Source organism: Heloderma suspectum, chromosome 8, assembly GCF_057233095.1.
Source record: "Heloderma suspectum isolate Gila_16-S chromosome 8, 16-S_ref, whole genome shotgun sequence".
In the NCBI taxonomy this organism is placed as follows: domain Eukaryota; kingdom Metazoa; phylum Chordata; class Lepidosauria; order Squamata; family Helodermatidae; genus Heloderma; species Heloderma suspectum.
Window position 1 is genome coordinate 16,178,662 of NC_139465.1, and position 16,565 is coordinate 16,195,226.

Below are 16,565 nucleotides of genomic sequence, written 5' to 3' on the forward strand. Positions count from 1 at the left end.
GCCTATATGCAGTCTCCTCTTGCCAATTACCTTGCATGTTTCATACTGGAGTTCATTCCCTTTGAAATATATAAGGCAATGGGCAAGGCAAGTCTCTCTATATTTTTGACAGCCCCAAACGTGCACTTGCGCAACTGTGAAAAGCCAACAGATGATAAGGATTATCATAATAATGACATTTGCACAAATGCCCTGGACTGAAAAAATAATAATTAAAAAACACATTCCAGCCCCATTTGTGCAAATGTCGGGGCCCACGTTCTTTTAGTGAATGTGTGACAGTTCCTCCAAAGTTCCATTTGGGCATCAGTGGAAGGGCTGTCACTGCAGCACAGTTGAGATCGCTTGGGAAGAGCGGCAGGGTTTTTTTCCACTCTTGCCAAGCAGCTCGCTGTCCGATTGCCTCAACCCACAATGGGTTGGCTCTGCTGGGTTTGGACGACATGCCAACCTATCCTTGGTTGAACAACCCCAAGGGTTGTCAGGGTGCTTGTAGGCCAAAAATAAGCCACCTTGCAGGAAGCAGTCCAGGTTGGGATGGCACAACAGCTGACCAAGCCTTCTTTCACACAACAATCCACAATGGGTTGTCGTGTCATGCAAACCCAGTCACAAAAAGACAGGACGGTTCCTGTCTGCTGGCCCACAATCTAACAGACATGATTCAAAAGAAAAAGGAAAGGGGAGGGAAGAGAAAAGCATGCATATGGAGCAGCAGCTCCTTCTCTGGCTACTGGTTGGTTTCAGTTCAAATAGATGTTCTTCCTGGAAGTGAAGGATGAAGCAAGCTTCCTTCGCTGGTCGATAGAAGGGGCCTGGTTCGTCTCCCTGTTGCTATGATGTTCTTCCAAAGATCCTCCCAGTGGCCCTTAGTCCCCTGGCTGAGGAAAATGTGTGCTAGTTTGCACTGCTAGTTATTGAATCTCTCAGAGGTGATCTTCATGCTTAGAAAAACCATGTGGTACAACACCTCCCAGAACTATTATCATTTCAAACTCCAAGGAGCCTGGGAAACTAGGAACATTCAAACATGTTGATTCTCAACCTCAATTCCGAGTTTCTACCCGTCTGTGAGGGTTGCACCATATGCCTTTACTATGGTTTGGTGCTACGTTGAACAAAAGATTCATTATATTTGGTGTTTAAGCAGTCCTAAAGACAAATGTGCTCTAAACAGAAAATGATGGAGAGAAACTGTCCACATATAGTTTCTTTACTCCCCATTCACTTGTAAAAATTGTTGCCTGGAACTTTAAAAAATACAGTTAGAATGCAAAGGTAAGAGGCAACACTGCATGCTTCATTTCTCAGTTACGTTCACTCACCCACCCATGGTGAGGGCTTGGGGGCTTTGTTTCCATGCCTGAGTTGGATGAGGACGGAGGGTAAGGGAAATAGTAATGGTGTTTTTCATAGGCCTCCTCCTAACCCAGTCACTTCCGCATGCCTTTACTGGTTTTGTTTTGAATTCACCCATGAACGACTCCTTGCCTTGTGGGGAGGAGTTGAGTCTTTCTGCCTCCTGTCTCCTGTAGGTGCAGTCCAAGCCCCAGCCTCAAATGGTGAGGTCTTGCATTCTTTTCCAGCTCCTGGATTACTGGAGAGGAGGATTATGAAAAATGCCATTACAGGTAGGAGATGCAGTACGGTATTCATGTTTAAAAGAGCCCTCAAACCATTTCCCCCACCTATACCCCCCCCCAGTATAGCCACATTTTCTAGGGAAGAATGCCTTTTAAGTGAGCTCCTAAAACTGTAAAGGGCATTTCAGAGAAAGAAATGCCCTTTAAATTTCTAAAGCTCTAGAAACTTGTAGCTGCTTTATCTTCATCTGTGTCCTATCAGAGAGTTGCTTGAAATAGTCATTGCTTTCTTTATATATGTAGAAGTGCCTGTATTTATGATTAGGATTGAAGATCAAAGCATATTCCTAATTATATTTAAGGAAGATTTTATTTGTGTAGCATTCATTCATATTTAAGTAGAGTATGTTGTTTTAAATGTGTTCAAATAGAAGGTGTTAGATAAAGTTAATTGTTATTTTTGTGGGGATGGAAACTTTCTAAGGAAGAGTTGTCATGTTGAATGTGTTGTGCCTGCAAAACCCACTTATCCTTCCTTTGGCTACTATAAAGATGTGACATTGCCAAGCCATTCAGTTTGATATACACAAACAAACACACACCAAAGTTTGGATCGTAAGGGGTTCTTGCATGAGCGCTTGTGCAAGTGGGGGGAGAGTTCTTGTTGATCATCCCTTCTGGTTGCAGCCCCCTATCCCATATGCTATCCTTTCCCGGAGGGACCCTCAGTCTTCAGGAGCAGTGTAACTTAAGAGGGTTCTCCAGTACTAAAACAATATCAGAGATATAGCCAATTTCTGCCAGATAGGTTCATTGTTACCAGTTCCTGATTTGCCATATTTCTCTTTCTTGGAGCACCCTTCTTTTAAAAATGCATGCACTGTAGACTGTGTCAAGGGGAAGGTGGTGTAGATGAGAACTGTAGGGAAGGAATCTCCAATAAGAAGACATTTCCAGTGTTTCACTATAAACAACCAAGAATCTTGTGACTGTACTGTTTCAGGGTGTGGATCCTGTTGATGCCCTGTGCTGCCTCAGTTGTGGCAAGGGTTTCACATCTCTGGGTTTTGCTGTAGCTTGCGTTGCAGAATTCTACTATGGGTCAGATCTTTAGCAGGGGTATGAGTAGGGCAGGTTTCACAGGGGTTAGACGGGAACCGATCAGCACTATGGAAAGCACCAAACGGTGCTGGGAATCAAAGCCAGACAGGCTTTGTGCCCCAGCTCAAATGTTGCTCCAACAAGGAGCAGATCAAGACTGAGCCTTAAATGAGAGGTTGGCTTCCTTTAGGCTGGTTGGCTGCATATCCACGCTGACTGAGGCTTTGTCTCTTAAATGGGCCTGGTGTGTTTTAGCAGTCACAGACTGCAACAATGTGGGAGTGGTTGTGGCATGCTAGTATCCTCATGGCCAGAGCCTGAAGATGGCAGTACAACCTCCTCTGGACCTGGGGAGCTGGAAACCTCATGATGCCTTTCCATGACCGAATACTCTCTCTGACCCTGAACCATTAATTCTGGAGCCTCTTTTTCTGAGGACAAGGGATTGGGGTCCTGTGAGGATGAGTGTTTGGAGTCTGGTCGATGACACCAGCACATTAAAGGAGGGGTGGGGGACATGTGGCCCTCCAGAAGTTATTGTACTTCAACTTCCATCAGCTCCAGCCAGCGTGCCCAGTGGACAGAGATGACGGGAGCTGTAGCCCAACAATATCTGCAGGACTACAGGTTCCCCATCCTTGCCTTAAAGACTAACACATGTATTGTGAAATAAGCTTTCATGGACTAGAGTCCACTTCAATCCATGAAAGCTTATGTCATAATAAATGTGTTCATCTTTAAGGTGCCACAAGAATCTTTGCTGTTTTTGCTGCAACACAGATAAACACAGCTATCTCTCTGGAAGGGTTTTTGGTACATGTCCAGTGGGCTTACTTTATTCGTAAGCCAAAGGGACAAGTTTTGTGGAAGGAAAACAAAGGTTAAACATGCAGAACAGACTCTCAAACCAAATGAAGCATATGTACTACAATTCTAGCTACAATATTTCTACCACTAAGGTCATTTAGAGGGCAGAATGGCTATATCACAGCGACCAGATCATCGGGTTCCTCCTTCTGTCTTTCCAGGGCCCCTGCCATAGGTCTTTCCCATCACTTGCTAACTGGAGATCCCAGGCATTGAATCTCAGACCTTCTGCGGGCAAAGGACATGCTTCACCCAGCTCCTTGTCTCGCTTTACATATCACCTTGCCACCTCAGCTATTGCCTGTTCTCCTTGCTTTTCCCCCATCACCATCTCCATGGAAATTTATCTTCCTTATGTCTGGAATATACAACTCTATATAGGCATTAAAGCCCTCATGCAGTGAGGAGGGGGTGGGAATGCATTCTGGCTCTGTTTCGCTCAATGCATTCGAGGGCAAAAATCTGCAGTGGAGAACAATTTAAAATTATGCATGATCACTGTTCTAAACTGTGCGGAGAACCTATACGACTAATAAAACAGGTTCTCCATTGCCAATCTTCTCCTATACAGGGGGGGTGGGTCAGCTCATACATTCCTGCTCTCTCCCTCCTGAGGTTCTAATTGGGTGAGGGCCTTAATGCCTGAATTGGGCTTCATTGTTTCTTAAATCACTTCTCTGTCTTTTTCCTTAGGCTAGTTTTTAAAGATAATCTATTCTAAAGTATATCATAAGGCTGGGGACTCCATCATGGATACTTCTCTTGGAGCTCGTCAGGCTCCTTGCCCCTCCTGACTTTTATTTTAAGACTTTTAAAAACTTTTTAAAAACTCAGATGCTGGCTTGCTGCAAAGCAAAGTGCTGCCCTCCAGTCCCGTATTTATTTGAGTTCAGTAGAATGGTTCTGAGTTTTGGAGACCAAATCCCACTTCTGCCTTGTATTTTAGTTCTTGGGCAAGTTACTTGTCTTTTAGTCTCACCAGTTTACCTTTTGAGAATAGGTGTTTTGTGACCGGTCATGCTGTCCCATGGCAGCCATTTTATGAATGGGCAAGCCTCCATTGCAGCCATTTTGTGAGAATGTCCACAACACCCTCTCAAATTTCCACATGTCCACCAACCCAAAATGATTAGGGATCCCTTTCATACTCTCTCTGCCCTTCCACTGGCAGCGGAGACCTCCAGCCGCTTCCTACCATTCTGTGACAGTCTGAACTCTTCTCCTATCTCTGGATTATCCGTCCAGAGTAGACTGTAGCCTTCAGAGCTGGGACTCTGGTGCTCCTGCGTTGGGCACATTATTGATGCTTACTGTACCTTGTTCTCTCTTCTTACCATCTATGTTGTGTACAGGTTCAACCAAAAAAGTATCCAACTGCGTCACAGGACCTTGCTCAAGAATTACATGACAAATACTTTTTTTTTTTTTAAAGAATATTGAAAAATCCAGGGAATGTTTTTTATCTGTCCTCCCCATCCCCCCCGTGTTAATTCATCTTTTAAAAGCCACTAATTACTTATATACCCAATAGTAAGAAATATTTAAAATATACAGCCCGGCAGTTAAATATGTTAATAGGGAATTATTAAAGTGAAGTGTGATTCTTGTCATGAGCCTTAATAGTTCCTCTAAATCTGTTTTGATTTATTGAGTCAATGTGGGAGGCATTAATATCTCTTGTCACAGCCTGTAATGCTTACAGATTTTCCAGGTTTCGACTTACGGTCCACTTGGAGCCGTTAGTCTTGAATGGTGCAATGAGGGGCGCTGCACTTGAGCATCAAGCCTTGCATGCCAAAAGTCCCTGTGAAACCACTGAAACCATTGGTCGAACAAACCTTGCTGCACCTGCAGAGTATGGGGGCTGGGGGGAGGGGAGGGGAGGGATTGGAACTGGAATACCTTGTGTTAAGAAATACTAGCACAGGTGTTTCTCAAAACTTTCAAGTAAATGCACTCTTGGGAGGTGCTCTGGCCTGCCAAATTTTAGGCAACACAGACAGTTCAGTTACTTTTAGAGCAAGTGCCCAGTGTCTCTTACTTATCTGCACCTGAGGGCAGGAGGGAAGCTCCTCTTTTTCTTGGTTTCCGCCTCTCCCCTTTAAGACAAGGTGCCAACAAAATTATTTAATGCGTCGTATTCAACATAGGGCGGAACTAAAACCATTTGTACAGTTTTGTTTTCCTGTCAAACAAATATGTCTAATCTTCTTCATCACTTGTTGGCAACCGCTAGAAAAATGTGGTTAATTTCCACTAAGGCTGTGGAATCCTGTGTCCTAAGAAAGGGCTGGGGAACCATTTTTCTGTCCAGTGCTGCTTTCCCTCAGGGGATAAACTGTCAGGGGCTGCATGCTGGCAGTGGGCAGGAATGAAGCCAGTTGTGGGTGGGGCCAAAGGCAAAAGTGGATTGGGCCACTCTCTTTTGTCTCTTTCTGCCACCCACTTCTTTGTCGTTCTACCACCCTGTTTTGTGTGTCTCTCTCTTTCTGCCACCCCCTTCTCTCTCTCTCTCTGTCTCTCTTTGTCTCTCTCTCTCTTTCTTCCACCCCTTTTTATTTCTCTCTTGTTCTTCCTCTTCCTCCTCACCCAGTGGGTTGCTTGGGATGGGACAGATCACTATTGCTGGAGTTCTGAACTTAATGCTTGAAAACAGCTTTTGAAATTAGGTCGAGCGGGTGCATGTTGCCAATCCACGTTCTAAAGAGACAAGTTTGGCAAAGCCACGAGGCTGCAAAGCTCCCTCCCCCACCTGAAATGGTCTGTAAAAGATTGAATCTTCACATAGCTTGCTTACTTTTTGACAACATCATCTGTCGAAAGGGTAAATTAATTGAAGCAGGTCAACGTTCAGCTAAGCTCTAAGTCAAGTACAACCTAATCTTGCAAGGTTTATTCTAGTAACTCTTTGATTTGTGGTTTACATGGAACTTTAGGATGCACTACCCCAATGCAGATTTCTGTCATGTGCAGGATGTTCCGCTTTTTGACTCCAAGCTTGTAAAAATCCTTCAAATGAATGGAAGTTTTTATATTAATGATTATTTTATTTGACTGAATGTTTTAACTATGGTCATATTGAATAGGTGCAGAAATGCAAGATGCAAATTTTAATGATAAAAAAATACGAAGGGATCACATCGGGGAAAAGCAAATGCCAGCAGCTTGTGTGCGTGGTCATGATCTCACATGGAATGAAATAGGAGTGGAAGGCATTTCCTTTTAAGTACAAATAAATGTTCAAAGTGGCCACCTCTCTGCCTTTTCTGCCCCACTTTGAAACCATCCCATTTCCTTTTCTCTCTCACGTTGGGCAGTGGTACAAAAGTTGTGGTGCAAGACCTCCCAGCATATGAGGGTAGGGTGAAATCTGCTTCCAAAAATCCCACAAATACAGTCGAATGAATGAGATCAGATATGACTTCTGTTTTTGTTCAGTGTAGGGGCTACGTTGGGACATTGCAACCCCAAGCACAGTGTTGTCCACTCCTTACTTTAATGTAGTGATGGAGACCATATCGCCCACCAGATCTTCTTGGATTACAACTCCCATCAGCCCTAGCCAGCATAGCCAATGATGCAGGATCATGGGAATTGGGTCCAGCAACATCTGGAGGGCTACACATATCCCTTCCCGCCTTTAATGAAATGTATGAACTTCTACGCAGATCTTAGTTGCTTAAACCACCATCAAGCAGTCGGCTTCGCCTGTTTTTGTTTGAGACAAGAGACAAATCACTTCTCTACAAAGTGATTTGTACAAAGCCCTATGAGGAGAGACTGAAAGAACTGGGCATGTTTAGCCTTGAGAAGAGGAGACTGAGGGGAGATATGATAGCACTCTTCAAGTACTTGAAAGGTTGTCGCAGAGAGGAAGGCCAGGATCTCTTCTCGATCATCCCAGAGTGCAGGACACGGAATAATGGGCTCAAGTTACAGGAAGTCAGATTTTGGCTGAACATCAGGAAAAACCTCCTGACTGGTAAAGCAATATGGCAATGGAACCAATTCCCTAGGGAGGTGGTGGGCTCTCCCACACTGGTGGTGTTCAAGTCGAGGCTGGACAGCCATCTGTCAGGGATGCTTTGACTTGGATTCCTGCATTGAGCAGGGAGTGGACTCAGTGGTCTTATAGGCCCCCTCCAACCCTATTGTTCTATGATTCTAATACTTCCTCCTTTTGGAAAAGTAGTTATTTTTAGGAAGTCAAGGAAATGAGTGGGGAATGCTACCTTAAGAAGTTTACAATTTCAGTAATTAAAGTGCTTTTGAATTATTTGAAAGGACTTGGGGGGGGCAGATTTGGAAATGGTTGTCAGCTTATTGTGAGTTGCCAACTTTTCTTTTTATTAGAAGAAGTGAATTTCATCTCCCCTGTTGGATTTTTTAATGGTGTGGGACATGGCAGTAATGATGAAATAATACATACACTACAAAATTTGTTAAGAAATTTATTATTTTTAAACATATTGGGATTACAGGTTTAGTGATAACATTGGTTCATATGCTCTATTCTCTTTAGTTTAGTATAGATTTGTAGTGTTAAGGGTATTTGGTTATGGACCTAATGATTGGTCATAATTATTGGATTCTGTGTGTCCTTGTACTGGTTCAGACCATTGATGGGTCCATCTAGCTCAGTATTACTGACATGCCACAAGACCCTTTGTTGTTTTTCCTGCAACAGACTAACATGGGCTACCCCTTTGGAAATCGCTTGTAAAGTAAGAAAAAAGAAAATAAAAGTCTGGCCAGTGACTGATGATGATGAAGTTTGGTAGCTCTCAGTGCCGAAAGGCTTGTTTGCACCATTGTGTGGCTCTGATGGGCCTCACTGTTACTTACCGTTTGTTTCCTGTGCAACAGTGCTGGAATTTTTTGTTTCAGTTCCTGTTTGCAATGTTACTCAGTTCAGTCCCTTGCTCCTCTGCCAAGCTGGCAGAGCTTGAAGGTTGACTTCCTGTACAGATGATGTAAAAGCGCCTGTGCACATTCTTCCTCTGCAGCCATTGGGAGATAAAAGCCAGGACGCTGGGGATTAGAAAGAGGGAGCCAAATTATATTTATAATATTAAAGTTGAGTGCATTTGTGGTTTTGCTGTCCTCTAGGGTTTTTCATAAGTAGAAAAACATGAATTAGCATTTTCCATTTCCATATATTGACTGGAAACATAGCCTCCTCTCAATTAAGACCTATAGCTTTTGGGATGTATGCAACAATTTTATAAAATATTTACAATGAGATTTGCATTTTACATAGCATTACTTTTTTATTTTTTGTGTGTCTGTCTCATATTTGCAGGAAAGGCTTTGGCCTAGGAGAGGAAATGCATTTTGCGTGCCAGGAGGGGAAATAAATCTAAATATGGACTTGCTAGCAATGAGCACTCAAAAATGCCCACTGTTGATTGTGGTCTTCAGTAATTACCTAAGGTCGATTTTTGCCAACCACATATTTTGTTATATCATCTTTAAAGGCTGTGCTCCCTTTAGAAGGCTATTACTTTTCCCTTTAAAACTGGCATTGGAAAAGACTGGTTGCAGCTTTGTGTTAGAAAGATAAGTGGAACACTTCTTTTTTTTCTTCTCCCCCCTCTTCCCTTGAATGTAAATGCGTGTTGTAAAGAACATAGCTATTTCCTGGATAATTTGCAGTTGTATATTTTATGTTAATTTCACCGAAAATATTGCACCCCTGCCAAGTTTAGTAGAGGCTCACTGTGATATGAATAATTTCTAGCAAATCATTTTTTTTCCTCATTTAAGATTTGGCACCTTTTAAAGATTTTAATAATAGCAACAAGGAAGAAGATTTAGAACAAGCAAGACGGTATAGCCAGAAAGGGGGAGAGGGAGAGACGCACATTGAGAGCGAACGCAAACGAGCAAGAATAATTACATGGCAAACATTTTTCTACAGATGTTTCCTCCCCCCTCCTTGTAATGTAATACCTGTTTACTAAACTGTTTATTTTAGGCCCTTGGTTTACAATAAAATATTTATATTTGTTTAGCTGTAATAAAAAATATTGACAAAATTCTAGTGAGATTTTAAAAAGACTATTGGTATTTCACTTCCTAGACAGTGAAGGTACCAGATCTGTCTCTCTTTCTCTCCCCTGCTCCCAGCCCCAGGTATCTCAGGCATGCGTAGAACTAATGTAGCTGAGAGTCTATGAGTTGAAGTAGGATGTTTACAATTAAAACGTTGTATCATCCGTAAACTCACCAGGTGGTCTTAGACTAGGCATTCTCTTACATTCTCATCCTGCACCATTTGGAATAAGGGGGCAATAATGCTAACATCCTGTCATGCCTGGCTCCACATTTGAGGCAGCACCTCAAGATGGGGTTCTGATGCCCATCCCACATAGTATGACTGCCGGCAAGCAGCTTCCTCTCCTCTTCCTCCCGTTGATTTCTACATGGTTGTGTGGAGCAGGTGGGCGGGGCTTTCCAGTGACAGCAACCGTTGAGGAAGTTGTTGTTTGGGTTTTAAAAGATGCATTGTCATTGATTTTAGTAAACACTGCCAGCTTCAGTTACCTGGGGTTCTTATTATTAGAAGGAAAGCCAGAGCAATTTTACCCTAAAACGATACAAGCGAATGTGTGTGATTAGAGAGTACAATTAAGCCACATATTCAGATGTCTGTGGCATGATAATAGCTTTTCCTTTTAACACATTTTTTTTAAAAAAATAAGAGAAACAAAGATGTTTTGGGAAGAATCGTCTTATTGAATGAGGATGGGCCAAAGTTGTTCTGGGATTTGAAATTGTCTTCTGACAAAAATGGATTTCACACAGGAAGCTGACTTTGGCTGAGTTTAGACTGTTGAACCATCTTGTTCAGTATTGTCTGCACTGACTGGCAGAAGCTTTCCAGGGTTTCAAAGAGGAATCTTCCCCAACCCTACCTGGATTGAACCTGGGACTGTTTGCATGCAAAGCATGTGCTCTACCACTCCCAGCCCTTAAAAGAAGTAGTGTGCTTCAGACTTTTCAGTCAGAAAGAAAACCAGTATAGCCAATTTATTGAGTCTGTGGTTTTAAGTTCAAGTGATATAATCCTTGGTGCTTCTGTATTTCAGCAGAAGCCAGATTCTCATTGGCGGGGACCCCCATAATGGGACCCCCATTGGCAGACATTAAAAGACCGTTGAGATTGAAAAATAGAAACTAATGATGATTGTAGCAATGTTGGGTTATGCATTTGCAACATCTTTTATCTTGACAATTGATTCCCCCCCCCCCTCCAAGGAACACCCAAGAAAGCACGCTTTTTATTCAGCTTTGGAAAAGATTGAAAAGAGAGGCAGATTATTTTCGTGGTTGTGGTCAGTCTTTTTGTTGTTGTTTTGTTCCAGGATTGAGTTGCTGTTTGTGCAAAAGGAACTTAGTGAAAGCTTGAAAAAGTGAAACAAAGGGGGAGCTAAGGAATCCTTAAAAGCTATGTTGTTTGAAGCCTAATTATCGATAGCAGATCTTTCTGCATTTTCTATTTTGTCAACACACTTTTTCATGGCTGTCCTGAACACCCTCCTCCACTGGACATGCACATGTGTGTGCATGCACACACACACACGCACACACACACACACGATTTAAAGGAACGTATGTATGTTTTAAGAAGATTCATTCAATCCTCTAGACCAGGCATACTCATATAGGTTCATTCCACTTTAAATGTCTAAACAGCAAGGGGAAGTGACCATTAGTTTTGAGTAAGTTTATAGGTTTTCTGATAAAATTAAAACTTAAGAAAATAAAAACTTAAGTGCAGAATGCAGCAGCTCGGCTGTTGTCGGGAGCTGCCCCTTTTCAGCATGCAACTCCTTTGCTGAGGGAACTGCATTGGCTGTCTATTCGCTACTGGGCCAGGTTTAAGGTATTAGTACTAGTGTACAAAGCCTTAAACAACTTGGGATCAGGATACTTGAGAGAGTGCCCCGTTCTTTACCAACCTGCCTGGTCACTGAGGTCATGAGAGGGCATGTTCCTGGTGGTTCCACATGGACCCATGACCCATTTGGCATCTACCAGGAAAAGAACCGTCAGTGTGGTGGCCCCCTTCCTGTGGAATTCCCTGCTTTTGGAAGTCAGGCCGGCGCCAATGTTGTGTTCCTTCTGGCAGCTCCTGAAGACGTTATTTTGAGAAGCCTTCCTGGCGTGAACAGCTGCGGTTTATTAAATTCAACATTATTGGAATTTGTTTTTTTTTTTAATGTTTTAACTGTTTTAACCTGGTGTTTTATTCTTTTATTTTTGTTGTTCACTGCTTCAAAATCTTCTGATGTGGAGCAGTATATAAATATTGTAAATAAATAAATAAGATGAACGAGTAAATGAAAGCCATTAGGTATAAGCAGTCAACAGATTACAACTTTCTAGCGAGTAAACAAAAATATCCTTAGGATGACTTGCTGGGTGGGTTTTGCTCATATGAAGCATCTGTTTCCTATAATTCAGGTTGTGGAAGAGTTTTCTCCCAAGTCAGACTGGCCATCTGAGGAGTGGCCTTTTATCTAGTTTACAATACCATCCTATTCATGTCTACTCAAAAGTAAGCACTATTGAGTTCAACGGTACTTACACCCAGGTCAGTGTGTATGGGATTGCAGCCTTAGTTTACTTTATTGCTTTTCCATGGCAGACTGTGTCCAAAGTGATTCATAATAAACATCAAAGAAATATCAAAATGGAACATGACATTTGCGAAACAACTCATTAGAAAACATTAAAAAATTCAAGTAAGAAAAAAACAAGCAATTCGGTAAACATATCATAGCATAAATTCAGTGTTACAATGAAATGATACCATCAAACTTTAATACATATCCAGTACAAAAGGAAGATCAAAATTAACCTTATAGCTTAGCTTCCTTATGCAAGTCATCTGGAAGTCTTACTGATTTGTTAAAATAATTTTAACCTGCCTTTCAGCTCCACACTGGAGACCCCGGAGGAAGCTAGACACAATATAGAAGAGCAGCAAGAGAAACAATAATGTTATATTTATCACTCCCTCTAATTGCGAACTCAGTGCTCCCGTGCTGACAGGATTTCAGTCAAAACAGGGCCACAGAGAAAGAAGAGGGGAGGTGAATCCTGAGGTATGCAGAAGTACACGCAAAAAAGCTTTTTTTAAAAGAGCAAAATCCCAAGTCAGGTGTCTTGAACCTCAGGCTCGTGGGCCAAATCTGGCCTGCCTCAGGTCCCAATCCAACCCCTGGGGTTCCTCAGATTGCCACACCCTCTTCCCCTGGCCCTACTCCTTTCCTCCAAGAGTTAATTATTTGGTGGCTTCCTGGCTTTTGCACAGTTTTTTTTCCCATTCTAAAAGGTTGAAATGCCTTTCCTGGCAGTAAGAACTTTAAGCTTATAAAATATAGGCTTATATTTTTGGCATTTTTGGCCTGCCCCTTTGGCCCCATTCACCACTGGAACACATCCCCCAGTAGCTTCTCTCAAATTGAATTCAGCCCTTGGGCTGAAAAGGGTTTGACAACCCTGCTCTGAGGGGCAGCTCCCCCCCCCCCAAGAGCCCAGTGGGGATTGTGCATGCTCCGTGCTCTCCAGGGGGAACAGAATGTGGCTTGTTGATTGAAGAAGAAAAATGGGAAACCAAGACATGCAGCAAGCCCGTTGCAGTTCATAGTCGAGGTAGGTAACCTGGTGTCCTCCAGATGTTTTGGACTACTGCTACTACCACTACCCCTGACCATTGGTCATACTGGCTGGGGGCTGATGGGTGTTGTAGTCTAATACCTCTGGAGGGCACCAGGTTGCCTGTCCCTGGCTTATAATATCCAAGAAGAAGATAAGTTGGCTGGCTGAAACCCTGAACAGGAGCACCCCTGGTAGGTGAGGATGTACTGCAACGTTTTGTTGCCGATCCAGCTTGATTAATTTATATCCTACCTTTCTTCTATGATGGAAAGTTGGCATAGATAACATGCCACAGCAGAGAAGAAGTTCACTGCACAAACCACTTGTCATAAGAAAGAAAGCTAGTTCTTTCTTTGCATGTCTTCAAGCATCAATTTATTTTATGTTGATTTATTTTTTTCAAAAAACTACTTGTTGTTTAGATGTGCCTTTCAACTAATGAAAGCCACAGTTTATACATATGTTGCAACGATCCTTACTCACTTTTTTTTTAATATCCGTCTGGATGCAGGGCCTGGGGACACATGATGCATCAACCTCACTGAAGTGAAGCAGGTTTGAGTCCCGGCACTGACCAGACCCAAACCTGCTTGACTTCAGTGAGGTTGATGCACCATGTGTCCCCAGGCCCTGCATCCAGACGGATATTTAAAAAAAACAGCAAGTAAGGATCGTTGCCACATATGTATAAACTGTGGCTTTCATTAGTTGAAAGGCACATCTAAACGACAAGTAGTTTTTTGAAAAAATAAACATAAAATAAATTGATGCTTGAAGACATGCAAAGAAAGAGCTAGCTTTCTTTCTTATGACAAGTGGTTCATGCAGTGAACTTGTTCTCTGCTGTAGCATGTTATCTGGATTGATCTGGGTGTGGGTGTGGGTGTGAGATGTTGGTTGAGAGGATGGCCCTGCTTTCAGGTGGTTGGTTGGTGGCCTTAGCCTGCTCTGGCCCTTTCTTAGTTCATGGCCTGGGTGGTGGTCCACTGTGTTGTGTGCTTCAGGAGCACATGAGACTGGTGGGAGACTTGCACCACGTTGCCGTCATGCACAAGCATTGTTCATGTGTGAACTAATGGGCAGTATCCCAGCCGCTCCACCTCTGCTAGTTCTGTTGTGCCTGTGGGACCCATTGTTTTGGCAATCAGGAACTAGTGGTTCTAAAAGTAACCCTGAAACGAGTGGAAATGCTCATATCTGGAACAGGACTGGTTGGCAAGGCTCTTTTCTATGAGCTCTGTTAATCTGTGCCCTTCCGGAAACGAGTGTTCGTTTCGGATTGCTTTGGAACCACTAGGCTTCCATTGCACAAGCGATAAGTCCCACTGGCAAACAGTACTTGGATACTGCTGAATGTCTCCATATGAGGGTTGGCTACAGCGGTGACACTTTTTCAAGTCTCCATAATCACACAAATCAGAGATATTGTGTAGATCTGGGATGGGCAGACTTGTGGAATCTGGTTCTGGGTGTTTCCAGACGACAATTTTACCGTGCCACCACCCTGCCTCATTCACGGAATTGTATGTTTTCCAGGCAACAGTGCCTTTCATTAGTAGCCCTCCCTTGTTTTCCTACCATGCTTTCCATCTTTTTTCTTAACCACAGAAAATCTGCTAAGGAACAGAAGACAGAATAACTGCATAGTGTGTTTGGATTGTTAGTGCTATAGGCCCTTCATTTAGAAACACCGTTCGTCTATGTTTTTTGTTTTGTTTTTATAGAACCTTTGGGAACCACCAACCAGAGCCTAGTGCGAAAGACATACACTTTGAATTAAAGAATTCTGAGCCCAGGAATTTGTTCTGACTACTAAAACTGAATGGTGCTTACAGTCCTTCCACCCAAATTCTGCTTCTGATTACCCCAAGCTTTTCTTTTTCATTTCAGCAGTATAATTTAGGCAGTTCGCTCATTCATTTATTGCATTTCTAAACCACCCAATAGCCAAAGCTCTCTGGGCGGCTTACAAAGATTAAAATGCAGTATAATAATGTAATATAAAACATTTTGTGTATAAATATATAAAACAATTTGATCAATCACAATAAAAATGGCTGGTCCCATGAAAAATCTTATCCTATGCTATCAAATGCCTGGGAGTAGAGGAAAGTCTCAACCTGGTTCCAAAAGGATGAAAGGGTTGGGCCACGTGGACCTCACTGGGGAGAGTGTTCCACAATCGTGGGGCCACCATTGAGAAAGCCTTCAGTGTTGTTGCTATCGCTAAACAATTGGGGAATCAGAAACCCTTGCCAGTTTACTGCAAATCACCCTGAGATCTACCAGTAGATCCAGTTATGCCTTCTGCCCACCTTTGGACTTTGCTTCCAATACAAATAGCACCTTCAGAAGGGTTAAATTCCTCCTCTCCAGCTGCTGTGAATCCAACAATTATCAGCCTCATTCAGCTGAGGCTGTTCGAATGTTTAAAAAACCAAAACCCTGTATGCTAAATCCAAAGTTACACGTATGTTAAATTTCACATCCTGTCTACTTTGGCCCTTTGGTTTCAGAGCTAAAATGAGGGTTGAACTGTAGGATGGGTAGAAAGTAGATCTCCAAATGTTTTGGACCCCAACTCCCATCATTCCTGACCATTGTCTATGCATTGTCCATGCTGGCAGGGACTTTGGAGAGTTGAAGTCCCAAACATCTGGAGATCTGCCTTCTGGCCATCCCTGCGTCAACTGGACAAAATGATTTTTAACCTGACATTATTGCTTTGAGCATCACATTTCTGAAAAGGATTATTGCTGTGTACAAGCGCCGCCATTGTATAGATAGTGTTCACCCTGATTTCGAGCCCTCGGGAAACAATGTGAGCTCAGGAGAACCTGTGCTCCGAAATGGAATTGCTGGATTAGCAGACGTACTCCTATCTTGTGTTTTTCAAGATCTCAGATATCTAAGTATAATCAAGGGCGAGCTTCCGCCCTCCTGTTATAATGCGCTGCTGTAGAAGTATTGGTCTTGCTGCAGCTGTTGCCATGTTGGTTAGTGGTTGAAGTTTAACCTCTAGTTGGTGGGAGGCTGGGATTCCTGATGCAAATTAATATGTGGTTCCTATGTGTAAATTGGCTCCTAGAAAAGCAAATTAGCCCACTTCCTTCCGTGATGCCGCTTTAAAGGCCTTTTATCACATTAGAAATCATTATCCTCAGCAGTAATTTTTTTTAAAGCCAGGTTGAGCTCTGCCCTTCATTACAGAGGCAGCTTAAATGAGGGAGAACTGAGCTCTGTTACCTTTGTGCAAAGAATCAATTTGCAATCGAAAATAAAATCCTATGGAGGGGCCTGTAGGTTTCCCTTTAAGGTATGGGTCAGCATTTTCTCTTGGGAGGC

The 16,565-nt window shown here is 42.7% G+C and overlaps 1 protein-coding gene across 4 annotated transcripts in view; it reads left to right on the forward strand.

Moving 5' to 3' along the window:
• ZNF423 (zinc finger protein 423) overlaps positions 1 to 16,565 on the forward strand; it is a 399,310-nt gene that overhangs the window by 244,676 nt on the left and 138,069 nt on the right. For 2 of the 4 annotated variants that reach the window (XM_084812417.1, XM_084812418.1), the window contains one exon: positions 1,536 to 1,631. The exons of the other annotated variants lie outside the window; for them this stretch is intronic. In XM_084812417.1, coding sequence (XP_084668543.1) covers positions 1,536 to 1,631 — 96 coding nt within the window. The remainder of the gene's footprint in view (positions 1 to 1,535; positions 1,632 to 16,565) is intronic. 4 annotated transcript variants of the gene reach the window in all.